General features: G+C 39.3%; 3 protein-coding genes across 4 annotated transcripts; 1 reads left to right on the top strand and 2 right to left on the bottom strand.

The window, feature by feature from the left end:
• Window positions 1-612: 612 nt before the first annotated feature.
• On the bottom strand, window positions 613-14078 carry gjc2 (gap junction protein gamma 2). Of its 2 annotated transcripts, XM_085254621.1 has the most exons (3): window positions 13974-14078; window positions 5055-5184; window positions 613-2938 (listed from the first exon to the last, which is right to left on the bottom strand). In XM_085254621.1, the coding sequence occupies exon 3, from the start codon at window positions 2907-2909 to the stop codon at window positions 1653-1655; it is 1257 nt and encodes a 418-aa protein (XP_085110747.1). In that variant the 5' UTR covers window positions 2910-2938; window positions 5055-5184; window positions 13974-14078; the 3' UTR covers window positions 613-1652. The 2 variants fall into 2 exon arrangements, with proteins under 2 accessions (XP_085110747.1, XP_085110748.1); XM_085254622.1 differs by lacking the exon at window positions 5055-5184 and having other exon boundaries at window positions 13974-14057.
• A 3595-nt stretch (window positions 14079-17673) lies between these two features.
• Window positions 17674-27477, bottom strand: LOC146553497 (uncharacterized). Its single transcript, XM_085253654.1, has 2 exons — window positions 25581-27477; window positions 17674-20800 (listed from the first exon to the last, which is right to left on the bottom strand). Exon 1 carries the CDS (start codon window positions 27071-27073, stop codon window positions 25802-25804), a length of 1272 nt encoding a protein of 423 aa, XP_085109780.1. The 5' UTR covers window positions 27074-27477; the 3' UTR covers window positions 17674-20800; window positions 25581-25801.
• LOC146553498 (7-alpha-hydroxycholest-4-en-3-one 12-alpha-hydroxylase-like) lies at window positions 20362-22638 on the top strand. The gene has a single exon (XM_085253653.1). It carries the CDS (start codon window positions 20603-20605, stop codon window positions 22166-22168), a length of 1566 nt encoding a protein of 521 aa, XP_085109779.1. The 5' UTR covers window positions 20362-20602; the 3' UTR covers window positions 22169-22638.
• Window positions 27478-27751: the final 274 nt, after the last annotated feature.

The following is a 27751-nucleotide window of genomic DNA, read 5'->3' as shown; positions in this document are numbered from 1 at the left end:
GTGGTGCTGTGAATCTGTAAGTCAGTGGAGTAGCCAGCTCCCACATTGTGATGTTGATCTTTCATTAGCTGTGATTTTATAAGACAACAGATTAAAATAATTAAATGTAGGGCAACTAATATTATTTGGGCAAATGGAATGAGAGATAGTCTGAAAATTTCCTATATGTACCTTAATAGATGCATATGCACAGTCTGTAGAGCTTAAGGTTTGGCATTGATTACATAAAAAGGAGAAATAGCCTTTATTTTATTTGAATGCAGTTTGCCCAGATTAATATGAGCACAAATAGAAATGAAACTATGTCAGTAAGTAAGTGAATATACTCATTTATTTACTTAAGTAAGAATATCTAAAAGCTAAACAAACAAACAAAAAAGGTATCTCTTCAGCTTAGGTTTAAAAAGGTTCAGAGTCGATGCTTGTCTGAGGTCACTTGGGAGAAATTCCAAAGTCCTGGTGCAATGACAGCAAAGGTATGACCCCATTTTAAGATAAGGCTCAACCAGCAGATGGTCAGAAGTGATTGAGAAGGACCTGCAGTAACATCCTAACTTTCTTCAATGCTCTAATTTTTAGTCAGACTTCAATAAAAAAAACAACTTTAAAGCGTTTGCACTTTTAGAAACACTTTCTTTATTAGCACAGAGTGACAAAAGCAGAGTGCTGCTGTAAAGACAGAAATCTGAGGTTTCAAACAAGTTTATCTTTGTTTCATAAATAAAATACTTGAACAGTCTTTTAAGGTTTGAGGCACTTTGTTGTATGAAAACAGCGAAGGCAGGATTAACCATTATTATGAAAGCAATTATAGAAACAGAAAAAAGGTAATAATCTCATTTAACATGCCAAGACTTAGGAGCTTATTGAATAGCTAAGGACAGGATTTGTACTATAGCCTATGTCTATGCTGTATGTTCCCAGCTGCAAAGCATGCATCATCTGCTTCAGATTGCATAAAATCAGTATTTAGTCTATTTTCTATTTACTTACCTCTTTCTGTTCAAATGTGACACTGCAAGGCTTTGGGACACATTGATTGGCGATGACACTAAAAAGATTTAAAGCTTTCAGTGTCAAACAGTTATATGTATATAATTTTACATTTAATTTTCTTGAGGGGACACTCATCCATACTACATCCAGAAATACTTCTAATTTTAAACATGCATCTTTCTAATAATAATAACATTCATCATTCTTCAGAATGAGCCATTGTGCATGTGTACAGTGTCTTAGACTGCATTTTCAGGTTTAGATCCACTTGTGTCCTTTCAAAGTAAAATTTCTTCAAATCAGTCATGGTAATTCGCTTGAAGCAGTCTGTTTATGCTTTGACATTTTAATTGGAAGTAGATGAATAAACTGAGCAAGCATTTGTTAGCCTATAACCAAAATCTATTGCAAGAACAATATGACACGCTACAGTAACAAAGAAGATTTATGATACTGGAGTTAATAATTCCTTCGTGTTTATTTTCTATTCCCCCAAATTGTCTTCCTACTTTGTACTTCTTTAAAATAGTGAGACTGAAATTTCACTTGTTATCGTCCAAAGTTGTATCTCACACAAACACATCCTCCACCTGGGTCACTTTGAAATTCTGGGGACTTGATAGTTTTCACTGTTATCTACTAAAGGAAATTTATCACTAGATCCAGACAGAAGTCTTCCCATTTTTTACAATGGATGCAGCCTTCTCTGTGGCTGACTTGGGTCTTGCTCCTTGTTTCTCTTGGACTGTATTAACTCGATTCTGCTCAGCCATAGTGCCTCCCGACACAGGACTACTGGTTCTGGAGGTTTGTTGGTTGTTTTTGGTTTGGTAGGTTTGAAAAGCCATATCAAGCTGCTCTTGTGCAACCCGTAGATGCCGGTGCAGACTTGCAAGATCAGAGGGGATATTCTCATCTGGGCTGGTGCACTGCTGCTCCTGGGCCACATTGGCCATATTCTGCTCATGTGTGATGAGGCTGTTGGGGATCCTGCTAGGCTTTTCTGTCTTCATCACAAGATTGTACCCTGGAGGGGACGCTGGGATGTTACGGGAGAATGGGTAGCTGTATGACATCCGCTGGCCACGGTTCCTCTTCATGCGAAGAGTATCCCGAAAAGTGCCAATCCCCAAGTGAAGCATCTCACAGACATTTAGCACGAGACAAAGACAGCTTACCACATACATAATTAGGAGGAAGATTGTTTTTTCTGTGGGCCTGGAGATGAAACAGTCCACTCTGTGTGGGCAGGGCACCCTGTTGCATACATACGAAGGATTAACTCGAAAACCATAAAGGAGGTACTGTCCAGCAAGGAAAGCAATTTCAAAAATAGCTCTTGACATGAGTTGGAGGACATAGATTCTCATCAGGCCTTCTTGCATTATTTTTCTGCGGCCATCGTATTTTGGTGGGTCTTTGCTAGTACTGCTTACTGGTTCAGGTTTGGCCTCCTGCACCTCCAGTGTATCCTCATAGATCATTGGCTCCGCATCGTCATCTTCCTCCTCCTCTAAGACTTCCTGCAGATGGTGGCTCTCTCTCCATCTCAAGTGAGGAGGTGGCTTTTTGCGAAGTCTTTGCTGCTTCCTGCGCTCCTCCTCTGAACTTCGGGCAATCTTGTGGATGGCATAACCCATGTACATGACAGAGGGAGTGGAGATCATGATGATCTGGAAGACCCAGAAGCGAACATGCGAGAGGGGAGCGAATGCGTCATAGCATACGTTGTCACAGCCTGGTTGCTTGGTGTTGCAGGTGAACTTGGTCTGCTCGTCCGAGTAGATGGACTCACCTCCGACTGCTGTGAGCACAATGCGAAAGATGATGAGCACAGTCAGCCACACTTTCCCCACGAAGGTGGAGTGGTTGTGGATCTCTTCCAGGAGGCGAGTGAGAAAGCTCCAGCTCATGTTGCTCTAAGAAGCTTTTCAACTAGAATCTGTTAAAAAGAAAATAAGATAAGTAATAATTAAATGTAAGTAAGGAACTATTCAAGAGATGTTTTGGACTGATGATGTGAACATTTTACATTTTAGCAAACTGTCATTTAGAACTGTAATGAACTCGAGTCTTTGACTAATCAACCCATTGTATTCATTGTGTGGTGTTCTCTAACTAAAATGGTTTTAAGTGACAATTAAATTAATTTTTTTTTACTCTGTATAAAGATACAATTACCAAAAATATACCAAAATATTATTAAAAAAACCCCGCAGCTTTTTAGATCCCAGGAAGACGATGACAAGAAAACAAACCCAGAAGTAATTTACAGTCCCTGAACAGCAAAGCATCTGAGTTTCCTTAAACTTAAGACCAAATTATAGTCTTAAAATATTTTCTGTTAGTGAAGTTTTTGCTGAAAAGTGTGGCGTCATTTTTCAAGAGAAAGGCAATTATTGCAAATTAATTTTAATTTTATAATGAAGGTGTTTCACTGATTTTGTTGCTATCTCAGACTTAAACAGTCACTTTGCAAGCATACTTGCCGAAACATACAGTGTGGACCTGTGACCAGCTCACTTGGCTACTTCTTTTTGTAAAGGCTATTTCTCTTTTCAAGTGATTGCACAGCCACAAATAAACAAAGGCTTGTGTTGATGCATAGGGTAAAGTCATTAGGACATCCTGGAATAGTTTTTGACATGGTTGAAATAGTACAAAATAGCTCAGGGAAGATTAAAAGACAAAAAGAAAGCATTCCATCAGCCAAACAAACAAACGCGCCATCAATCATTTGATTAGACAGAACAAAACCGATTGCTACAAGAAAAGAACTCGAGCCAGTTCGGAAACCAAAGAGCGCCTCTTCAGAAACATACTGCAAGCTTTGTTTTAAAACTCCACGCCAATGATCCTACACAGAAATGAGATCTCACAGTGTCATACTCTTCTCATAGCCTGCATCACAACTGACTCAGTGAGGCAACTGTAATGGAGGGAAACAGCGTAGTACTTCTGTCCCTTCATTCATGGTTCACGGTGATCTCATGAATGCAACACTGCATTCCCTGGCGTGTGATGTGCCATCTCTGCTGCCATCTGAGAGAACAGGAGAGGCTTGTTGCTCTGCCACGAGGCCTCCCCTGCAGATCCAGCACTGCTGACGCTGGGGAGGGCTACGGCGTCATGGAGGCAGATGGCACCTATGGTGGGCAGTTCACTTCTGCCCCAGGATGGCATGACAGAAGGGCTGTTTCATGTAGGATGCAATGAATTTGCTGTGTAGCTTAACATCAACCTTATTCATATAACAACTCCTATACATTTACACTCGCTGCTGATGTGTTTTGAAAACCGTTTTAGAAAATTTTATATAAGTTTTGTGCAGTTTTGTTTGTATTGCAGAGCTGCAGCAATTTCAGCCCAATGAGCCCCTTGAGCTTTAAATGTCTGTAGAACCTGATAGATTTTCTTAGGTTATTTTTTAGGATTAATATAAATTGGCCTACATTAGTAGTAGAGTAACTATTCTTATTAATTACATGTAAAAATTAAGGTTGGATATTTAATTTAATTTAATTTAATGCTGTAATATTTTTCCAAATCATTAAAAAGAGGAAGAGCTGCCATGTTTTTTGTCAAATGTCCCAGAATCTGTTTATTGTGTAAATAACAGGGAGGTATTTAGTGAAGCAGTTAGAGGTAGTTATATAGGACATTACACAAAATATTTAAAATGTGTGGTTTATGCATCTTGACAATAATGTTTTACATAAAACCATATTATGAATGGGAACTCTGGCTAAATTAGAGTAGTATCGTAAAATATTTTTAGTGACGAGCTTCCTCTTGGATTGGGACATATTTTTTGCACTGTACAATATAAAACAACTGCTACACATTTTTCCATTTAGTTGCTTTGCATATGTCAGAGTGTTTGATATTTGAAAGACTGCTGCAGTAGTGTCAAAATGTCTTTCAGCAAGGTTTTTTTTTTCTGAAACACGTCCACGCAAACACATCCATGCTGCCATGATGCAAGTCTGTAGTTGAAAAAATACTAAAATATCTAGTTGGTTTAGACTAGAGAAGAAAGTCGGCTAGAAACAACTCACCTGGAAAAGTTGCACATGTTTCCCCCATCCTGAAGGTCTCCTTTGCCCTCTCTAGATATCCCCTCCACAGTCTGATCCATGGAATACCACTTCCATCCTAATGTCCTGGCCTTCTCCGTCTTACTGATCACTTCCAGAATCACAAAAAAATAAGAAAAATGACTAAACCTGTTGAACTGGAATTTCTTTTCATCCCGTTTTTCCACTCTGTTAAGAAGTGAAGTCTCGCCGCTGTGAATGCCTCACATTCTAGTCTGTGTCTGGTTTCTATTACACCAGCCTCCTGCCCAAGAAGGAAGTATAAAAAAAACAGAGAGGCAGAGAAGAAAAAATCCTCCTCTGGCAACTGACCCTCATCCAAGGGTTCAGACTTGAGGATATGGTACTGCAGATTGAAACGAACACCCAGCTGAGGGAGGACGTTAATCTCAACACAGTCAACCTCCCCCCAACGCTCGTGTGCAACATTTGTAACACAGATGATGGAAGTATCGCTCTCTCTCTCTTTCTCTACTTTTTCTCACTTTGTCATCGTCTTTATCACGTTCTGTTTCCGACAACATACAATAAGCACCTCAGCTTCTAGCACCTTTATATTTTAATGACTGATAAACACTTTTAGTTCTCTCAAAAGATCATTTAAGACATCACTACATTTTCCTCTATCCCACTCTTTCTGTCACATACAAGCATATCAACAAAAAATAAATGCAGACAGGCAACCTCTCTATTATCAATTACATAACAGTTTACAGTGGGTGACGGTCATGAAAAAACAACTTTGGGGAGGCCAGTAAGTGTAAGGACAGCAGTGTCACTGAGATATAAGCCACCTTGCCTCAATACAGATCCGCTAGAATGTAACCAGCAGGTATGCTCAGTTATATCAAGTGTCATAATATTTAGATCTTCTGTCCAGGCAGATGGCCAGATAGAAGCAGTGGACAGGTCGCAGTCATTGCTGCGGCTACACGTCTTTTCCCAACTTGGTGTTTATACTTAAAGCTTTCACCTTGGTCTGTGAAGTGCAGCGGCATACATTGTTACTAAAGAGACGTAATGGCCTTTATTTTATCATGATAAAAAGACTTGTGCTATATGAACAGAAATCTCACACACATACACGTGCATTACATTAATTGCTTCAGAAATGAAACACCAAAATACAGATGATGAAGTGATTCATGGAAGATTAGAAGTAAGAATTCTTCCATCAAGTTTTGGAAGAGATTTAAACTCGACTACTTTTAATAGAAGACAGATAAACTGGTTAGTGTCTGGCTTGCATTAATGAAATGTCCCTGGTCATTGTCACGTTGGCCATATTATTATAAAGTTACTTTCACCAGATCCCCAATAACTCTTTAATTATGATCTGTGTACAGCTATAAAGCAGAGAATAACGTTCAACAACATCAGCAAGTCCACCATCAATCAAATCACAGTTTCAACTCAGAAATGATGCAAAATTCTTGATCTCCAGTGTCTTTAAACACTGTTGCAATATTATGAGCGCAGGAAGCCAACAAAAATAAATGCCCAGATTAAAACAATAGCAGTAAAAAAGAAGTCTGCATTAAAATCTCATTCTTTTTGAGTCATTTGTGGTCTTAATAAATCTTTGAGTGCTAGCCATCTGGGCCTGTAGGAGCCTTCCTCCAGAGGCCTCGCCTTCAAGGCTCGCCTCTCCATTTGACTGAGGAGATGCGGTGTAGCAAGCACCACTGGTGCAGCAGTGAGGAAAAGAAGATAGGGGATGCTTCTGGAATGGCTTGAGCATTTGGCGTTTGGACATGTGCTTTCCCTAAGGGACCATTAAGCACGTGCTTTTAAGTTGTAACGCACTGCTCTCCCTCTAAAGTCCTTCCATCATCCAGAAGACACAGATGGTCCAGTGAAGATAGCTAAGAAGTGAACATTTGTGTGACTTGAAATTGAAGTCAGTTAGAGTTTATGTTCCTCAACAGTTGTATAAATTGCTCACTGTTGATGTGAACTGCATTTATCACTCTGGTATCATAACATTCTGAGCAAAGGAAGCACTCAGAATATTAGAAGAGATTAATATGCAGATGTATTCAGTCAAGATATTAGAACCATTATCTACTAAAACACCTTATGTAATCAAAAATATATGCCTGAGTATTACCTTTTTCATTTTATTTATAAATAACTGTTTGCAGGATTACTGGTTTTACAGCAGAAGATTAAGAAAAAATTGACATGATATGAAAATTGATAGTGGCAGTGACAAACAATAAAAACTCAGCTTTTGCGTGCATTTAAATGCATGAGATGCACAAAGTTACTGAATAAAAACAACCCATAGAGTCAACCCATTGGCTGTTTAGCTTTGGATACACAGTCATTGTGTCCTTGGACAAGTCAGACTGTTCTAGCTTTGGGAAACTGAAGTTCATGTTGATAAGTATTGATTGGACTGCCCTGAGCCAGGAAAATATTACAGTATTCCCCTGTAAGACATTGTTTGACTTTGCTGTTGTTACAAGGACTGGCCACATGTAACAGCCAAAAGAGGGTGTTTAATATTCATTAAGGTTATATTTATTGTTATATGTTAAACAGATCACTTAAAATAAAGAGAAAGACACTGGAATGTCTCATGAATTTACCAGATTAAAAAAAGGTTTTAAAAATACACTGAATTGAATACTCACTATATAAACCATTTCATAACCATTTTCATAGCCCCTGGTTCATGTATACTGTATACTTATACTTCATGCATCAGTATTCCAACCAAATAAATGTAAGTTTTGAGTCGCAGACGGTTACGTCTTAAGAGGTCACTGCAAGCTTTTAAGTTTTGTGGACTAGTGACTGCTGAATGATGCAGCATGGAGGAGCGAACATCTCAACAACTGTCCTTGGACGCCGCTGATGACATCACAACAGGTTTATCCGCATGTATTTACTGAACAAAGTTGATGCGAGTAGACTGGGGGCTGTGAAGGTCTGTGTTTATGTAACAGATCGAGCTCCACCATGTGACTTGGATGTGTCCCACCCTCTGGGAGAAAAGAGTGACACAAGACACCCGAGCAAAAACATGCAACTTGGCTCTTGGACTCCTCCTCTCTGATCCTCTGCTACCACTATCATTAAACTACTCTTACCAGGCTGTGAAGGGCTGTCCCACAGGCAGCCTGAGAGTGGTGGCAGTCCCATCGCATTTGTTCATTTTTCTCCCAGTTTCTCAGCTGAGCATCTCCTACCCCCGGGGTGAGTGCGTCCCGTGCCAGTTTCACTAAGGCTGGACTCCACTGAAGCGACTGCATGAAAAGCCTTGAGGAGGATGCCAACAACTTCCCTCAGACAGGGCTCTGCGTCCCCCACACATGAGCAAAGCAACTCGTATTGAGTGTGCATTACATTACGCTGACAAAGGAAGTGAAAGTTCATATTTGTTTAGTTTCAATATTAAAGTGTCGACTTGGTTATTATTTTTGAATGTGTTAAATGAACAGAGAAAATAAAACATTAAGAGTCCGATATGCAGGTAAAAGCTCTCGTCTTCATGCACGTCCATATTCACTTAAAGATAAATATGACAAATAGCATGCAACACTGCAGCAAATCTGGCAGTCACAGGGATTTTAAAGAGCTCTATTACTAACAGAGATAATATATCCACACTCCCATTGATCTATAGGGGGAAGATTAAAACATTATTATTATGTAAACTTCAGAGCTATATCAGGCCAGCCTTCATTGCCAGTTAAAAATTAACTCATTAGTAGTTGTCTCATTAGGTAGTTTACAATATTGAACTATTCTCACCTGTAGAACTGACTGTATGGCTGTGGTGAATGTGACACGGATGAATTATGCAATGTTTTTAGTTAAATCTTCTCAGATATGTAATTTGATTTGAGTTTAAATAAAAATATTTGCATGGAACCAGTTGTCTAGTTAAATTTGAAAGTGAGTAACACATCTTAACACAGAGTAATCTTTATTAACCAAAAGAGCTATAGAGCCCTATAGAAGAAAACAAAGCAGCTGAAAAGTTTGGAAAGCAGAAGAAAATTTGCCGTCTTAAACAAGAAAAGAAATGAAATCGTAGGTTATCCAGTTCACAATCCCTCACAGTTCACAGGTTAGTATCCATAAAATGACCTTGACCTTGACCTTTATCTCAGGCACAGTTTGGATGAAAACACACTGGGAGATTACTGAGTGCAGGTTTCACAAAAATCTGGCCAGTGCCCTGGGAGGAGCAGAGATTCTTGTGAAATATGACCTTGAACTTAACCTTGATTTGTGTAACAACTGATTAGGTGATCATGTGTGTTTATTCTGACCGATACTGTTGAGGAAGTATTGACAGATACCTCCTCCATGGGCATGAGCTCATAGGTCTGTTTGTAAGCTATAACCTAATACAGAGTTTCAGTGTTAAATTCTGAAAGATAACCGAATTTTAGAGAAATTTTAAAAGTTTTCAAAATGTTATAAAAAAATGGTAGCAACATAAAAACTGACTAATATTGTAAAATTCAACGTATAAACATAACGGCATTCACTGTGTAACTTGACCACCGTTATTCATATGATGACTTTCTGATTAGGTTTTCCATCAGAGCAATACAATCCAACTCACAACTAGCCATCAAAAAGAAAGAATTGAAATAACAGTGCTTTGCTTGCAGAGCTGTGAGGCCTTGATCTTTGACGTTATCTTGTCTTAAATGTCTATGTCAGGGAATGAGCTGGGGCAAGCTCAAAGGAGCAGCAGACCTAGTCAGGGTTCATTTGCACTATCAGGGGTATGTTAAGGCAGCTCCTTCCTTCTTCTGGGCATCTTAGTGCCGTTGCCTTTCTCTAACTGAGTGAACTCCAGACACTGATAGCAATGCTGCAGGACATCCTCAGATAACAGCAAGATACTTTTTAAAAAAAATCTTTAATCTTCTAATGTTGTAAATTAATACAATCAGGATCATAACTCCACCTATGGTTACATTGTATAGTACTATAGTACTTAACACATATAACAATTAAAGTCTTAATCTTGTGATAAGAAAAGTTAATCTACTCCGGAGAATATTAACCTTCAAGGTCACTGTGATTGTTACCAAGTAAATATGCAACTATTCATGCAGCTATTCATTATACCACTGAATGCATGTTAAGTGTACAGTAGTATTCATATTTTTTTAGATTTGAACAACTACATGTGTTAAATCTTGTTCATTTTATCCTTCTGGCATTGCCATTATTAGCCACTAGATGGCAAGCATGTACTCATTTAAAACACACCAAGTTTGACTCCTGCTGAACTCTTAACAGACATTTAAAAGGTGTTTGACTGTTGCACAACCTAAGGCAAACAGGTGACTGACCTATTTAGGCTTTGATTAGGTGGAATACTAGCAGCCCTGTTTCTCTAAGAACTTTGAAAGCGTGTGCAAACAATAAAAATAACCTGTTCCAGAGTTAACGACTAAATCTTTTACGGAGGGCTCTGGAAGAATATTTTAAGGCATTTAATGCATCAGATTATATACCAAGGAGTGCAGAACAGTTGAAATTGATGTTATTATTTTCTATCACAGTCTATGTTAACATGGCACAAAAACTTCAGACGGAAATCCCTGCAGAGACTGCCTAGCAATCAACATTTAGATTTAGAGTAGAGCAAGCGAGGTTGTTAGGCATGACTGCGTGCTTTTTCAGGCTTTCACACATTGCTTCCCTGAGAAACTCCCCACATTTCTGCACTATTGTTTTTTTCTTGTTGTTCAGTTTTTCTGTTTAAGAAAAGTAGGAACTGCAATATAGCACAAAATATTGAAGTAACAGTACTGTGAAAAGGTTTTGAGTCATGTCTCATTTCTCTCTTTGGCTCTCCGAGGATTCGGACGCATCTTTCACCCTCTCCCTCCCTTATCTTCCCTGCTGCTGCTTCTATGTCTTCGTCTAGTCTCGTCTAACTCTAACCCTCAAATAGTTTCTCAGTCTTTGTTGTCTAATACCTAAAGAATTATGGATTTGATCAACTGGTCCCATAACAAAATTCACACCCTCCTGGGTTTGGGAGTGCCCGATTGTCCTGCGGGGACGGTTGCTGCTGGATATTCGATGGTCAGTTGCGTCGTGTGTCTGGCGACACTCTTGGTGGAGGACATTGAATGACATCTACCAATTCGGAACCACGATAACAGAGTTCTGGCTGATTGGAGCTGGCTCGGACTTGGCTTGTCGAAGAACAAGAAGCGGCTACAGCTGTTCAAAATCCCATAAAGCTGGCCGACATGATAGACGATGGGCAAGGCTGTGAGTAAGACTGTGTTAATGAACACAATATGGATAAGATCTTGGAGAAGAAGAACAGGAATTAAGGGAATTGAGAGAATTGGTGACCAGTGACGGACATTAGACCAACTATAAAAATTGGATGCAGTTGTTCGCACTAACTCAAACATTCACCATCTTTACTCATGTGGCTATCCCACTGGCGCCAGCTGAAGACCTGCCAGGGTCGAAGCGGACTGGAACAAAAAATTCTTCCCAATATAACAGATTGTTGTCAGAACTCTTTGTCCCTCCATCAAGGCCACCTACACACACACACACACACACACACACACGCACGAAACATGTACAGTGATACTGATACTATCACCAACCCTCCCCCGAATCTAACGCCTCCTCCCATGCTTACCTCCCATGGACAGCGCACCAGCTGGAGGCGCGATTGAAGATTGCAGCGGTCCCAGATCCAGCTGTACACACTGGAATATTCTCCCATGTTGCTTGTCTGTGTTTTATTGTGTTATGGTGTGTTGATATCTGTGCATTCCTAGATTATCCTTTTGTGTTACACATTTCAATGTTTTTTTTTCCCGTGACCCATCTCCCCAATGTGATGTGTGTGTATTGTATGTACGGTTGGTAAGGTCTGTCATCTCGATTGTGGGCAACTGCAGTTGACAAATAAAGGCTATCTCATCTCTCTCATCATCTTCATATTTTACTTCTAAGGAGCCAAACTTTCTGGGGTCATTAAAGCCATGTAACACTCACCAATGAAGCCTTCAAGCATAAAAAGATACCTGAAGCAGGGATGAACGGTGTTGTGTCTACACATAAACAGAAAATGTAAAGAGACTCCCTTTTAAGTTGTATCTTTAGGCACTTTGTTATTAGTAGCCTCTTGCAAAACACATATTTTTATCCCATTTCTTTTGTTGAATATATCAAATATAAAAAAAGATAAGGTAATTCACCTGGTATAAAATAGTATTTTTCCATCAACAAGTGATTCCCAATGTGCAAACTTGTCACATCTCAGTACTTTTCATAGTGTGTTCCTAAAAATCAGAGGAAATTGGATGTGTGGAGGACAAAAGAACAAGTGGCAGGCCTAGAAAACTACAGCAGATGAAGAGTATCTGAAAGTAATGTCTTTAAAAGCTCTGACACAGGACCTGAGAGATGCAGCTAGCCCTGCAGTCGGTCCATCAGTTGTTCACTGACACCTCAAAAAGAAATGATCTTGGTGGAAGTGAGACCATTTCAGTACTGAAAATCAGTGTAAAGAAGAGGCCAGCAGAGAAGTACAACAGCAGTGTCTACAGTCATTGGTAAAATATAGTTCAGTCTTTGGTTCCATTTCAGCCAAAGTAAATATATTGCACCTTGAAGCATGGTAACAGTCACATAGCGTGAATAAACGGTAGTGTAGCAATTTCTTAACCACAGTATGATGTTACTTTGCCTTTTGACGACAAAAGGCATAACGGTATCTCACTGGCGTCACTATCACCGTAAAAGAGGCTACAGTGCATAATTTTTCCAAGACTATTATAGCACAACAGCAACAGTATCATCCTGAAGAACGGTAACTTACCATAACACGGTGTCACGGTATGACGCTGGCAACAGTGACTCAAATATGTTACCGTAAAGTGGAGACAAAACTACGGTGGTGTTGGGGATCTTGTAAAAAAAAAGATGGAATTATGAGCCCAAAAAGATTCCGTCAGATTTTGATCCACCATGTATGTAAGCATTTAACTGACAACAGCTTTATTTTTCAGCATCACAATGATCTCAAACACTACCAATCCAGTAAAGCATACGAGGACAGAAAAACACACAATGGAAAACTATCAGTCATGGACTGACCTCCCCAAAACATTATCAGTATTATTATTTAAGAAGTGTACAATCATCTTGCCAGAGGATAGAACAAAAAACAGCCGACACCCAAAGAAGAGCTTTTAAAATCCTTCAAGAAAACTGGAGAACTATCATGAAGGTTACTGCCCAATAGAAGCTTGAAGCCCTTCTCCTCACATACAAGATTTTGAATTATCAGGCCCCAACTTATCACCTGATCCTTCACAATAGGTGAAGGAACTAATTTTCTACAACGTCTTTTAACTTGAGAAGGCCAGCGGATGTTTTTTCTCTTGGTAATGGTTAATTTGATAACATTCACTCGATTGACTAATACTCAGAACAATGGGACACAATGAACTCAGCAAAGACGTAAGAAGGAGAACTTGTTGTGCACAAGTTGAAAAGGTCACTTGAAGCATTTTCTAAAAAAAACTGCAGAATCCCAGATCATCAGTTCAAACAATTATGCATAACTGCAAGTTATTCAGATGTGTCACCACTTTGCCAAAGTCTGGTTATCAGTAGTTATTATTCATCTTTGGCTCTCTTCCACAGCGTGTCTTTTTTCCTGTCTCCTATTTAATGAAGCCAAAAAAGCTATAAAGTACAAAAAAGAAAAAAAGAATTGACTTATTCTGAGGGGATCAATGGGAGGCACTCACTGATTTCCCGTCTACTGATGCATAAATTAATTTTTAAGCTTTAAAACTAATGTTCAGCATAATCCACAGCACTACAGTCAAAGGACAATAAAAGACTTGCACCTACCTGTCCATGTGGGTAAAGAAGAAAGTGTGTTTAGAATTTATAGTAACGCACACTGGGCAGGCATCCAGAAGCATCCTTTCATTGCTAAAGCTCAGAAGAAGGATGAGCAAGACAATAGGGGCCTTTTTATCCAAAACCCCTCACCACCAAGTACAGGCAGGACACTCAGGAAAGCAGCATCCTGCCAAAGGCCCCATTGTTCCCGGCTCATGTGCCTCTATTGCCATGACCATCGACAGTTTATTTTGTTTCCAGGAACAGGCCTATTTAACTTACTGAGAGATTTATCAGTTAACATTAAACCTAAGAAATATTTGTGGGTGCATGAGTCAGATTACTTCCCCAAATTATAAACTGTTATCTGCTGGTTAAAACAGCAGATAACCAGTGTTAGTCAAGTTACTTGAAAAAAGTAATCAGTAACTAATTAGTGATTACTTCCCCCCAAAAGTAATCCTGTTACTTTAGTAAGTAATTAGTTACTTAGTTTCTTAGTTACTTTTTAAAAACATGATTTAGAACCTGAATAGGTAATAAAGCGATAGATCCTTCAGCCCGATTCTACTAAAATGTAATCAAATGAAGAAGTCTCTTTTTAAAACTTGTTTTATTAGTTTTAATATTTTAACTTTATGCATCAAGCAAAAATTAAATTATGTGCAACATTCTCTGACTGGAAGAAATTTGTTTAACATTTAAACCTATTTTCTGCACATTCCAGCACATAAAATAAAATAGTTTTTTTGTGTTTACACTCACTCTTTCAAATAGAAGTAAGTAAAACACAGCAGAAAATAAATAACATCAAAGACTCAGCGGTCCTGTTGCTCTATTTTTTATCTGTTGAGCAGGAGTTGAGTAAGGAGTGGGGCAGGCGGATGTTTGCCCTGGTGCAGGTGTGTCGCAGCCTTTATGTCAGTGGAAGAATCCACGAGTTTCTCTGTGAATTTCACATTCCCGTGGTAGCGCACTCGGTGCTTGCTTGGAAGTTTAGGGGGGTTTTTTCGCTGTAAAAAGAAGTTATCTTCCCACGCACGATGGACGCTAATGTTTTTGTCACTTTTTACGGAATTAAACTCAAAGTAAGGTCAGTACTTCCACGCTTTAAACGCTGCACGCTCATACTCTCGCCGCACTCGATATATTATCCATTGTTGATCTGCACACAGCTGTTGTCACGAACGTCGCACTCGCTTACGTCATTGACATGAGACACTCTCGCAAAAAAATCACGGTTTTAGTAATGCAGTATCGCAGCGTGCTTACGGGAAAGTAACGGTAATCGAATTACCTTTTTTGCAATAGTAATCCCTTACTTTACTCATTACTTGAAAAAAGTAATCGGATTATCTCTGCAGATAACACTTATCACTTTGTGTTGTTTTAAGCTGAAGAAATTGTGATTAAGTATGTAAATGTCCTGAGCTTTAATAACAATAATACTTTGAAATATATATGTGCCTCATGTTAATTCCTCCTCAGTAGCTTTTCTTTTTGTCTTTTTTTCTGTCAGAAAGGTTAAACAAGAACTAAAACCTGGTGGCAGCTGCTTACCTATTTCCCAACTAGCTGCCAGATCGGGTGGATTTAGATGTGCAATTCTCCCATTTATCTAGGCTTGGGACCAGCACTAGGAGTACATTAACCCTGAGGTTGGGTAAGAACTACCAAGCCACAGTTCATACAAATTAATGCAGATGTGAAACACAGGCAAAGGAATAATCGAATTATTGACTGGTGTGGAATCATTGGCACAGCTTCTTTAAAACCGTCCGATAGGGCCCTGCTTTTTTGTCATAATAGTGATTAGATTTATTTGGCTATTCCTGATCATGGTGTAATCACATAGTACACAGTTACACAGTATTGCAGTAATGTAATCTGTTATTGTATTAAATTCAGTAATTACATTACAGATACATTTATGTCATTTATGTCATTTATTTGAAATGCATTTCAACGGCTGTACAGTCATGGGCACTCTGAGCGGAGAGAAAGGAAAAAATTTGTGTTCAAGACAGAAACAACTGCTGACCCCAGTCCAGCAGCCAGACCCTAAACTTCAAAAGGACACAAAAGCAGTGACAAGCAGTCAGGCTTGCAGAACTGTGGCCTCCATTTCTACCTGTTTCTAAAATATTACATGTTTATAACATATGATATTTCTGCTAAAGCTTGTGACAGCAAATGTGTCAGCTTTTTTCTTTTTCAATTCAAATGTTTTGTCCTGTAGACATTACTGTGTACTTTATGATGTGTTTTTTTGCCCTACATTTAGCCTAAAGTATATTTTTTATGTATAAAGTCTTACTGGGTGATCTATTTTCTTGCCTATGTAAATTCTTTGTTTTATGTGTATATGTGTTGATGCTAAGCTTAGTTTAAGAGATGTTAATCTCAGCAGACGTTTTGTTTGAAATTAAGGCGTAATAGATCAATAAAAAACAATGTGAAATAGGTCCGTGAAGGTTCTCAGTCAGCCAGGTCTGTGTAGTCTAGATGCTTTTCTTTCCAAACTCCTTAGATTACAATGTGAAATAGGTGTAAAAACAATAGCAGTGAGACTCAAAGAGAAGGACTAACATGGATTGGGAAATGTACTCCTGATGTGAGAACTGCATCTGAAATCTGAACCTCCTTGCTTTGCTTTGATAATTATGACCACTTTTAGGTGAGTATTGTTCCCTACAGTTGAAATAGATCTAAACACCAAAACAGAGCATATAGCAAGCAGATCTCTGATGTGTGTGCTCAGCAATAAACAACACTAAATATTTTAACCCTCAAGGAGCTTGTAAAACATAGTGTGAGAGTGAAGTTAACCTCTCCTTTCTTCAAACTATTGAGGCACTTTTGAGTTTCTAAATGAGACCTGTATTTACAATGGTAATGTGAATTTAATTTATATAGCATATTTCATTCCAAGTAAACTCAATGTGCTTAACATATAAGATTAAATCATTAAAAAAATCTATGTAGGTCTACTATGCCTTAAGGCAACGAAACAACAAAGCAAGATTTAGACCAAAAAAATCTTGCTTAACAAGGTTTTATATGTAAGATTTTAAACACAAGGCTGTGTGTTATGTAACAATATAGTGGAATTTAGGGTATAAAGTCACTTCCTCTGTGTGTGTTGTTGTGCATTTGATCCCCTCACAGCTTTAATAAATACCTGAAACATTCATTAATATGATTTTTACACCCAACACTTAGACATTTAGTCCATTTTAAACCAAAATCTTAAATCAATAGGATGAAGTTAAAGATCTCATTGGACATAAGACAAATGGACTGTTAATATGACCACACTCTAAATACTTTCAGAAATCACTGAAAGTTTTTTAAGCCATCATGTTTACAAACAGAAAGATTGACGTTCATTCAAACGCTACCAAAAATATAGTCTCCATGGTAGTGGAAGGAAGGAAAGTTTCAGGCCTGCTTTAATGAGCAGACCTTTGCTCCTCCCCCAGCACGCAGGATGGGTTTCTGGAAATTTTTCACTAAATAAAAACTATGTCCTCAAGTAAACAGTGTTAAAACCTGTTTACTTCTTAGTTATAATTTGCTAGAACAACATGTGATGTTGATGTCCAATTCTGGTGAAAATAAACCAGAATGAAGGACTTGTCACGCCTTCGCTGGCAGATCCGTGGAGTGGAGAGAGCGTGGACCCAATTGCAGACAGTGACGACAGACTGAAACTCAGAGTGTATTTTTATTGGCAAAAAGAACAGAATACAAAAAAAGCAGAAAGCAACAAACTTTTTTTCTGTCCTTCGACAGAGCCACCATCGAGTGTGTAATAATCTATTGCATCTAGCTGCACGGTGGCTCAGAGGAAAGCACTCCAAAGGGGTCATTAACACCGCTCAAAGGATCACTGGCTGCCCTCTCCCCACACTGGAAGATCTTCATAATACCCGCTGTATTAAAAAAGCTCAGAACATAATAAAAGATACCCCACACTCCCTGTTTGAACTGTTGCCCTCGGGCACACAGTACAGAGCAATCAGTGTAATGACAAATGGACTCAAACACAGCTTTTACCCAACCGCAATAACATGTCTGAATGCTGCTTCTGAAAAATCACACCACTTTTATAATGATCTATGCACTGCCTGAAGCATGTGTGGGAATGTATGTGAATGTTTGCTCATACTATTTTTTTTTAGCACTTTAAGTATTTTTTTCATTGATTTTATTCAATTTTGTTGTTTTTTTATATTTTTATATTTCTATGGATGATGCACTGATCAGAGACCACGTTTAATTTTGTTGTACCTGCAACAATGATAATAAATAAAGGGTGGGCCATTTATATGGATACACCGTAATAACATGGGAATGGTTGGTGATATTAAAGTCCTCCTCAAGGGTTGCATTGACAATCCAACACAATGGGCAGCACATTGAACACATTTTATGAGTGGTCAGAAACTTGTAAATAACTCATGAAAGAATAAAGTTACGTTGAAACCAAGCACACCATTGTTTTTCTTGTGACATTACCAATAAGTTTGATGTGTCACATGGTCCTCTTCCTATTGAAAAAACAAAGTTGTATCCAAGATGGCCGACTTCTAAATGGCCACCATGGTCACCACCCATCTTGAGGAGTTTGCCCCCTCACATATACTACTGTGTTTGCAGATACACCATACTGCCAAAAGTATTTGCTGGTCTGTCTTCCCACTCATATGAACGTGAGTGACATCCTATTCTTGATAAATAGGGTTTAATATTAATTTAACTCCCCTGGGAAGGCTTGCCATATTGTTTAGGAATGTGTTTAGGGGAATTTTTGAGCATTCTTGCGTTCTTTCCACTGGATTTATGGGGGAAAGCCCAACTCCTGAGAATCACCCCCACATCATAATCTCCCCTCCACCAAACTTTAGATTTGGCACAATGAGAAAGGGAGAGACTGATCGTTAAGACACAGAGCAAAGAACGAATGCATTTCAGCGGTCTTGTAGATCATCACCTTCACAACCAGAGAACTAAACTGGTGCCTGATTTTAATCTCTGAAAAGAAAAAAGGCATGGCCCGAATGAGCTGATATTTTATATTTTTATTTAGCTATCCTAAACTCTTCTGCAAAAAAAATAAGGCCATTTGGCAGGCCTAGTGTCAAAACCTGTTTTTTTCATGGTTGGCTGTGTGGCAGGCAGGAAAAAGGACCCAAAATGCAGGACTCTCAGAGACAGGACTTAAACTGAAAACGCAGCTTTATTGCTGGAAAAACTCCTCAAAATAAGACTCACAAGAACAGAACAAAAACTCTGAACAGAGGTGCTGGAATACTGGACCACGACAAACACACAGCATGGAGAAAGTACAACACGACAGAGAGCACAGGAAAACACAGGGCTTATATACACAGGGAAGTAATCAGGGAATGAGAAACAGGAGGGAGACACAGCTGGGAGAAATTAGGTTAACAAGACAAGGGAGAAGTAAAACTGAACACACTGACATGAGACATGAACTTTCAAAGTAAAACAGGAAACCAGAAACAATTCACAAAGATGCGGACTGAGAAACATGGACTTTACACAGAGGGACACACGAGCAGAGAAGACTAAGCACAGAACTAAACCTATACTAAACATGAGGGCAAGAGAACAAAGCCTAAATCAGAATAATTATAATAAATGTCAAGAGATTTATTCTAAAAGACACTTCTTCAGCTGAGAGTCTAAGAGTGAAGACACACACACGCTGCAGATTTTTCTTGCAAGGGTGGTCGCAGAGCGCTCACACGAGAGTGGGGGCCCTGTGATCAGCGCTCTGTTCTTGCACTTGTCTTTATTTAGACACAAGAAAAATAAAAACATTTGTTCAGTGGAATGTTGATACGTGAGCATGTGCGTGTGTGTGTGTGTGTGTGTGTGTGTGTGTGTGTGTGCGAGGTCAGAATTGGGGAAGATTCAGATAGAAAAATCAGAACACGTTTTATAAAGGACAATCAGTTCTAAGCAAGGAAAAGGTCATCATGCAGTATTCTATCACATGTAAACTTATATCACTAAAAGCTTATACTGGCTACTTAGTACAATTTTCCATTGACAATAATCAACACAGGATAGCTAAGGAATCAGAACATAAATATAATGAACATAATCTAGAAAAACACCAAAATAAAAGAAACCGAAAAAGCTGGGTCAAAATTACCCAGAACAGTGACAGTTTTCTTCTTAGTTATAATTTACTTGAACACTGACTGACTGTTCCTAAACAATTCTGGTAAAAAATAAACCAGAATCACGCATCTAGTGTCAACAGCATGCAATGCCATTGACCCCTCAAAACTTTATTTTTCTTACTTATGATTAACTAGAGTGATATTTGTTGCCAGTGTGCACTCATTGCTCCACAATCTCTTCATACCTGCTGTCATAGAGCTGTTAACATAAACATAATATCACTGCAGGCTACAGTATGTTCTTTTGGATTTCGAAAGAGGGGAATCTCTAGGACAATTGGAAAATCGTGTCCTCAATTGATACTTAAGTACATTTTTTTTTTTTTTAGTAAACAATTCCAAACAAATTCGCAGAAACCTATCCTGGGGGAGGAGCAAAGGTCTGTTCATTATAGCAGGCCTGAAACTTTCCTTCAGATGAATCTGTGCTGGTTAACTGAATCAGTCATGGAGCTGCTGCTGCCGATACTTCTTGGCTTTCTTGCTTGTCTGGTCGGAGGGCTGTACCTTCTCGGAGTGTTCAGACAGCGGCGACCAGGAGAACCCCCCCTCGATAAAGGGCTCATTCCTTGGTTGGGTCATGTCTTAGAGTTTCGCAGGAACACCTTGAAGTTCCTAGAGAGAATGGAGAAGAAGCACGGTGATATATTTACAGTACAGCTGGGAGGGTTTTATATTACATTTGTCCAGGACCCTTTTTCATTTGGGGGATTCATTAAGGAGAGTCGGGACAAACTGGACGCTCGAAAGGTTGCTCTGCATCTGGCGCACAGAGTGTTTGGATACAAAGCTGTTGAAGGGTGGCACGGTATTCTCCGCATTACCAGCAACAAGCACCTGAAGGGGGAAAGTCTGCAAGAACTGACCCAGTCTTTTATGAGTAATTTGCAGAACATGATGTTGCACAACATTGGATCAGCTGCAGAGGACAGGACCTGGAAAGAAGATGGACTGTTCAGGTACAGCTACAATGTTGTTTTCAGAGCTGGATATTTGGCCTTGTTTGGCAATGTGCCACCCAAGTCAGAACAAAGTGAGGAGAAAGCCAAAGAGAAAGACAGAGCTGAATCAGAAGCTTTGTTTCAGGAGTTTCGTAAATATGACCAGCTCTTCCCCAGACTGGCGTATGGGGTCCTCCCACCGATGGAAAAGTTGGCTGCAGAGAGGTTGAAGGCATACTTCTGGGATGTTCTGTCAATACTGAAAATGAAAACCAAGGACAATATCAGTGGCTGGGTGTGGGACATACAGCAGGGTAAAGAGGAGATGGGCATCGATATGTCAATGATAAACAGATACATGTTTGTGCTTCTTTGGGCCTCTCAGAGCAACACAGGGCCTTCTTCATTCTGGCTGCTGCTCTTCCTCATGAAACACCCAGAAGCCATGAAAGCAGTGAAGGAAGAAGTGGATAAAGTTCTGAAAGAATCTGGACAGGAGGTCCGGCCTGGTGGTCCTTTGGTCTACCTGACCCGTGAAATGCTGTTGAAAACACCGATCCTGGACAGTGCTGTCGAAGAGAACCTCCGACTCACTGCTGCACCCCTCCTCACCAGGGCAGTGATAAAGGACATGACCTTCAAAATGGCTGATGGGCGTGAATATTTACTTCGCAAGGGTGACAGAATTGCAATCTTTCCTTTCAATTCTGTCCACCATGATCCAGAGATCCATCCTGAGCCGCACTCATTCAAATATGACCGCTTCCTGAATCCAGACGGGACCAGGAAAACTGATTTTTACAAAGCAGGAAAGAAGGTAAAATATTACACCATGCCCTGGGGATCTGGGGTCTCCATGTGCCCTGGCCGTTTCTTTGCCACCAATGAGCTGAAACAGTTTGTTTTCCTCATGTTGGTCTATTTTGAACTTGAGCTGATAAATCCTGATGAGAAGATTCCTGAAACTGACCTCAGTCGATACGGATTTGGAACGATGCAACCTGTCAGAGATGTCCAGTTCAGATACAGACTCAGATATTAAGCCAATCAGATAAAAACAAAAGTCTTATCTTTAAACACCTTTTTTTGTATAATTCTTTGGATGATACATGGAGACTTATAAAATGAAGCATGGGAACACATGTATTGCAGATTTTCTGTTACATTTTCCATATCCAAATTAAGTAGAATTTTTCTGAAAATCAGTGCCAGCCGTCCATCTCCTTCTATTTATCCAGTCCAGGATTGCAGTGGAATTGGAGCCTTTTCCAGCTGTTATAGGGCAAGAGGCTGGATACACAATGGAGAGAAAACAGATTTGTTTTTTTGTTGTTAAAATTTCAGATTTTTGAATTTTTTTTTGATTCTGCTTCTGCACACTTTGTTACTCTGTGAACAAGTCTTTAATTGGAATAAGTCTACATGTGTATTGCATTTGTACTGGTCTCATTACATATGTATATCTGTGCATTTAGTCTGGTTTGTTGAGGTTAGCAAAGAGTTTCATATGGAGTTCTCTTGTTTTCTTTGATTTGATTTGTTATATTTGTTATTTCTAGGGCTTTGTATCTTCTTCAGTTTTACCCATTGCCATGCAGAACTGCACACATCTGCAAGCCACATGGTCTGTTTTGTCATTTGCATTATCTATAACTGAACTGACTCCTCCCAGGTGCCAGCTTCTTTATTTTGATAGTGCAGCAGTCAAAAGTATATAGAAAAGAGGGGAGTGATAACAGGGAAAGACACACAGCAAAGGGCCAACATTGAGCTGTATAGAATATGGTCACCTGCTCAGCCAGTGGGGTTTAATCTCGGAATTCAAAACAATAAAGTCATGACCCAAACCTTTTTTATCTCTATTGCAGAAAATTACCCGAGTCGAACTTGTTTTCTTAATAGAATGAACTAGAACAACAGCTGATGTCAATGTCCAACCCACTTGTCCTCATTTTCCTGATACCTGCCGTCTGAGTTGTATGTTTTGAGAGAGGGGAGACAACCCCCACCCCCACCCCCACCCCGCAAATTGCATACATATGCAATTACAAGGAGAGCATCACAAAACAAGTTAAAAAGGGTCACATATAACCAGGCTGAACAACAACAACCCAAATTCATCAAGAATCTAATATGGAATCGCGTCATACTGTATCACTGTCATCAGGTGGGGTCAATGCAAAGCAAACATAGCCTATGTTTCACCTGATGGGGTAAAATGTTGCTGTCGATCTGTGACTGTAGACATTAAAAAGTCCATAGGAAAGATGGTAGCTGATTAAACAAGTGCACACACGCATGCGCATACAGTGACATTTTATACCTTCTCCAGAACACTGTATATACTATGGCCAAAAGTTTCGATCATGATGCTGATCCAGAATTCTTCCCTTTTTATATAAAAATAAAGTAATAAAAATTAAAAAAAGCAATAAATATAAAATAATGCATTTATGATGATTCAATTTGTACAATATTTAAACCGTAGAGATACAATAATTTTTCTGCTGAAGAATCATCATTTTGTTATATTTGAAATATAAATCTAATATAATCTGTATTTTCTTTAAAATACTGTGTGTGTGTGTGTGTGTGTGTGTGTGTGTGTGTGTGTGTGTGTGTGTGTGTGTGTGTGTGTGTGTGTGTGTGTGTGTGTGTGTGTGTGTGAATATCGTAATTATAATAAGAGCTACAAACCTCTGACACCCTTACCCAGTTAGCTAGCGGCTAATGACTACCACTACTTCTGTAGTTAATAAAAGGACAGGTAATGTTTTGTTGCTCTGTCGCTCAGTGCACATACAACAATGCTCATTTGTTTCAATTCATCAGTTGCCACAAGAGAACTTAACCACGTGTACATAACAAACGAATACTCCTGTGGGCTGTAGACTATAGTCAGTGTTGGGAAGGTTACTTTTAAAATGTATTACACGACAGATTATAGAATACATGCCCCAAAATGTATTCTATAATGTATTCTGAATACTTTGGATTACTTAATATATTATCATGCTGTTTACAACTACGTGAATGTACTATTGCTGTGATTTATTACTGTCACTGAAGGTCCGCGGCTCCGAACGTAGTAAAGGGACCTCTGGCTAATATGGTAATTCTGTGTCGGGCTCGTAGCCGAAAATTAGTTTTACTTTGTTGTCTGGGTCAACTTTGCTTGCGAGAGACAGAGAGAGGCGTTGAAAGGCTGCTCCAACAGAACTTATTGTTTTTGGAGGAAAACACGAACACGGTGTACCAGAGGTGGGACCAAGTCATTGTTTTGCAAGTCTCAAGTAAGTCTCAAGTCTTTATCCTCAAGTCTCAAGTCAAGTCTCAAGTAATGTCAGGCAAGTCAGAGTCGAGTCTCAAGTCACTGGTGTAAAAGTCCGAGTCAAGTCACAAGTCTGAAACATTGAATTTCAAGTCCTTTCGAGTCTTTAAAAAAAAAAAAACGAAAAAATAATGTTGCAGTTATGCTAAATGTAAATATTAGACCATGTAATTTTAAAATCTGTGTTTTTCTCAACACATGACAAAATAGTGAACTTAGAAAATATACACAAATTGTGAAATTGCACCTCTTTAAAATGCAGCTCAATTAAACCTAGCTCCAAGAATAATTTTCACCGACAGTTCTGAGATAAGCTGCATGTTATTCTTGGATGCGGTTGTAGGACCAGCTTTAAAATCGCATGACAAAAATATCATACACATTAAAAAAAACTGTATCACCAATGTAGCCTGGACAACATTTGCTAGTTAGATGAAGTCAGCTATCTCATCTTAGCATATTTATATGCATATTTATAATTATACGGTTCTTGGAGTGAGTGCATACACTCATGAAGTTTAGTAACTTCAGGTCACTGCAACAAGCCCAGGTACAGTTTACCGCCGGATGGGTGCAGGACCTTGAAATGCACCGTGTAGAACGAAAGACCATCGTACGTATCATAAGTTTACCAGTCTCACAAATTGTCGTCATAAATACACATTCCTTAACCGTTTATTAATAGGACCTTTGAGCTCAACGGTAATTAATTAGTAGTGGAAATAATTTCTGGTAGCGTTACAGAAATGTAGCAGTGACAACAATATTGTATGCTGTAATCACCGCGCGGATAGGAGGCGGCTGGCTTGACCGCGGCTCACAAATGACGGCTCACTTTACCGCAGTCTGTAATCGCACTGGGCAATTAGTGATACAAAAAACCTGTTTTATCCTGTGAATAAAAGTATATGTTTTTGTCAATGTACCATAATAACAGAAGCGAAACGCAATATTGTGTCAGGACAATTCACTATTTATGCACAATAAACAAAGGAGCATAGCGCGACAATTTCTGTTCAGCGCCAGACTTGCTTGTAACCTATATCACCAATTATGTTATGAAAATGAGGTATTAACTACTAAAAAACACTGACCTTCGTGTAAATGCTTGGAGCAGACTAACCTGTGAGCTGGAGTGTTCTGGGATGTTATATTTGATCTTTGAATGGCTGCAATCCAGGCCATCCGTCGCGTCTTTGTTACTTCGGAAACATGAACAATTTCTCTTCAACGACGTAATCCGATAACAACCGATCTCTTTACCCGTCGGCTTCCCGTGGCTGTCATGCGACCGGCTATTGCAGTTAATAATACAACGGCTTCTTGACATTTTTGTGTTTCTTTTTATCGCTGTATAACTGATTTTAATTGAAAGCCTGCGTGCGCTAGTACCGCTTGCCACGAGTTCCCAGAATCCTTGGTCTTTTCAATAAGAGTTTGGAAGGATGACTTCCAATGATTAAACTTGAGTGGATCACCACTAAAAACTGTGGGCTCTGGAATGGGTAGCCTATTTGCTGATATAGCCTCAGCTAAGACCTTCACGAGCTCTCCTGTGCTATCGTGGAGCACATGTGTTAGCACTGCATCCTTTGGTGGTTGTGAGTGCTGGTCCTCAGGCTTCACCTGATTGAGTGGCTGCATAACCTTATGTAGATCCAGGCTCTGTGCAGCATTCCCTTGGGCTGGACTGAGCTCACTCTCATCATATACTTGAAGCCTTGCTTTGGCTGCATTCAGCCTTTTCAAATTTTCCAAACGCTCAAGTTCTCTCTTTAGGTTTTCTACAGACCTTCTTCTTGCAGCATTCTCTTCTTGCTGTTTCTTTAAGAGAGCAGCCTCTTGTTTCTCTCTTACTAGCCTACGTTCAGTTTCTTCCCTTTCTCCTTCAAGACGACGAGCTAATGCTGCTGCTTCTTGGTCTGCAATGATCAACCTCTCTTCAGCTTCAAGGTTTTGCAGTTTCTCTTCGTGGCCCTCTTGTTCAGCCATAATCTGCAGTACAGCCTGTGTAGCTGCATACTCGGCAGCAGCTTCTTGTCTTCTAAGTGAAGATACGTTTGAGTGAATAGAAGAAGCTTTAGAACCATTAGAGGCAGGAAGTGAAACACTGGAGGCTGACGATGAGAATACAGAACTATTATCTGGCCAAATCAACTCCTCCGCTGTTCCCTGCATTTCAGATTGAGCATTTTGTACTACAGTCTTTGTGATCGAGATGCAGTTATCCATCTTGCGACGCATGTCATGGGCTGGTTGATCAATTCTTCTGTAATCATCATAAGCAATGTTCAACTCAGATAATTCCCTTTGAATACTGGTGATGTGTTCTTGTAGGATGTCACTAGGATCCTGTTTTAATACAGATCTTTTAGCTACCTTAATCAGAGCTTTCCATCGTTCATATTTGCTGTCAAAGCGAAGCAATAGCCCTTTGATTTGCTCTTTCTGAAACTCTTTTCCTTTTTCTGTTAATGTTCGGGCTCTTTCACTTCTACGAGGCTCTTCAGGTGGTGCTATATTTTGCCCGATATTTGATTCACCTGTCTGTTCTAACTCAGTTTCTTCTTCCGGAGCAGCTACTGCACCCTGAGCTTCTTTACTTGTATGTGACATTTTGATTATTTAGACACAGATATACACAGGCAGCATAGAAGAGCAAGCTGCAACAACATTTGTGAATACTGAAAGAATGAGCTTAACTAAATGAAGTCACTCTCATTCAAATTAGCCCATACATGTAGAATATTACAGAGTAAGTACACTTAACAGAGTTCTTAAAAGACACTGAACCATAAATACAAACTGAATTTCTGTCAAAATGTACAAAGTTTACTTCTGCCCTTTCAGAGCCAACTATAATTATTCAGCTGAACATGAATTTACATCTCTTACGTAAATGCACATTCATATACGTGAAACAGCGTGGCTGCCAGGCTATACACAGTTCCTTTTAGTTTCCAACTCTTGTGTTACTTTTCAGACCAAAAACTTTAGAGTCTGGCTTATAGACTTCTTCATGAAAACCTTATGAACCTGTGTGTCCTAAACAGTGGCTTATCTGTGTTCCCGTCTTGATGAGCTGTCGAATTTGCGCTGATAGGGCGAGTCTGGGCAGGTCCGAGTTTGACTATCACTCCCTCCAGTTAATACACGACACCACGGTTCTTCATTCACAGATGGATTTATTCTTCTGTCACACTTCTCCTCAGAAACACCATAAAATCCACCGTCAAACTGTTATTACATAAAAGTACAGAATGACCAACATAAATATTACAAATAAACATTTAA

Source organism: Mchenga conophoros, linkage group LG18, assembly GCF_057382185.1.
Source record: "Mchenga conophoros isolate Kocher_MC1m ecotype Shallow Benthic linkage group LG18, M_conophoros_male_GT1.1, whole genome shotgun sequence".
In the NCBI taxonomy this organism is placed as follows: domain Eukaryota; kingdom Metazoa; phylum Chordata; class Actinopteri; order Cichliformes; family Cichlidae; genus Mchenga; species Mchenga conophoros.
The sequence above is the reverse complement of the archived record's forward strand: the minus strand, read 5'-3'. Positions and strand labels throughout refer to the sequence as shown.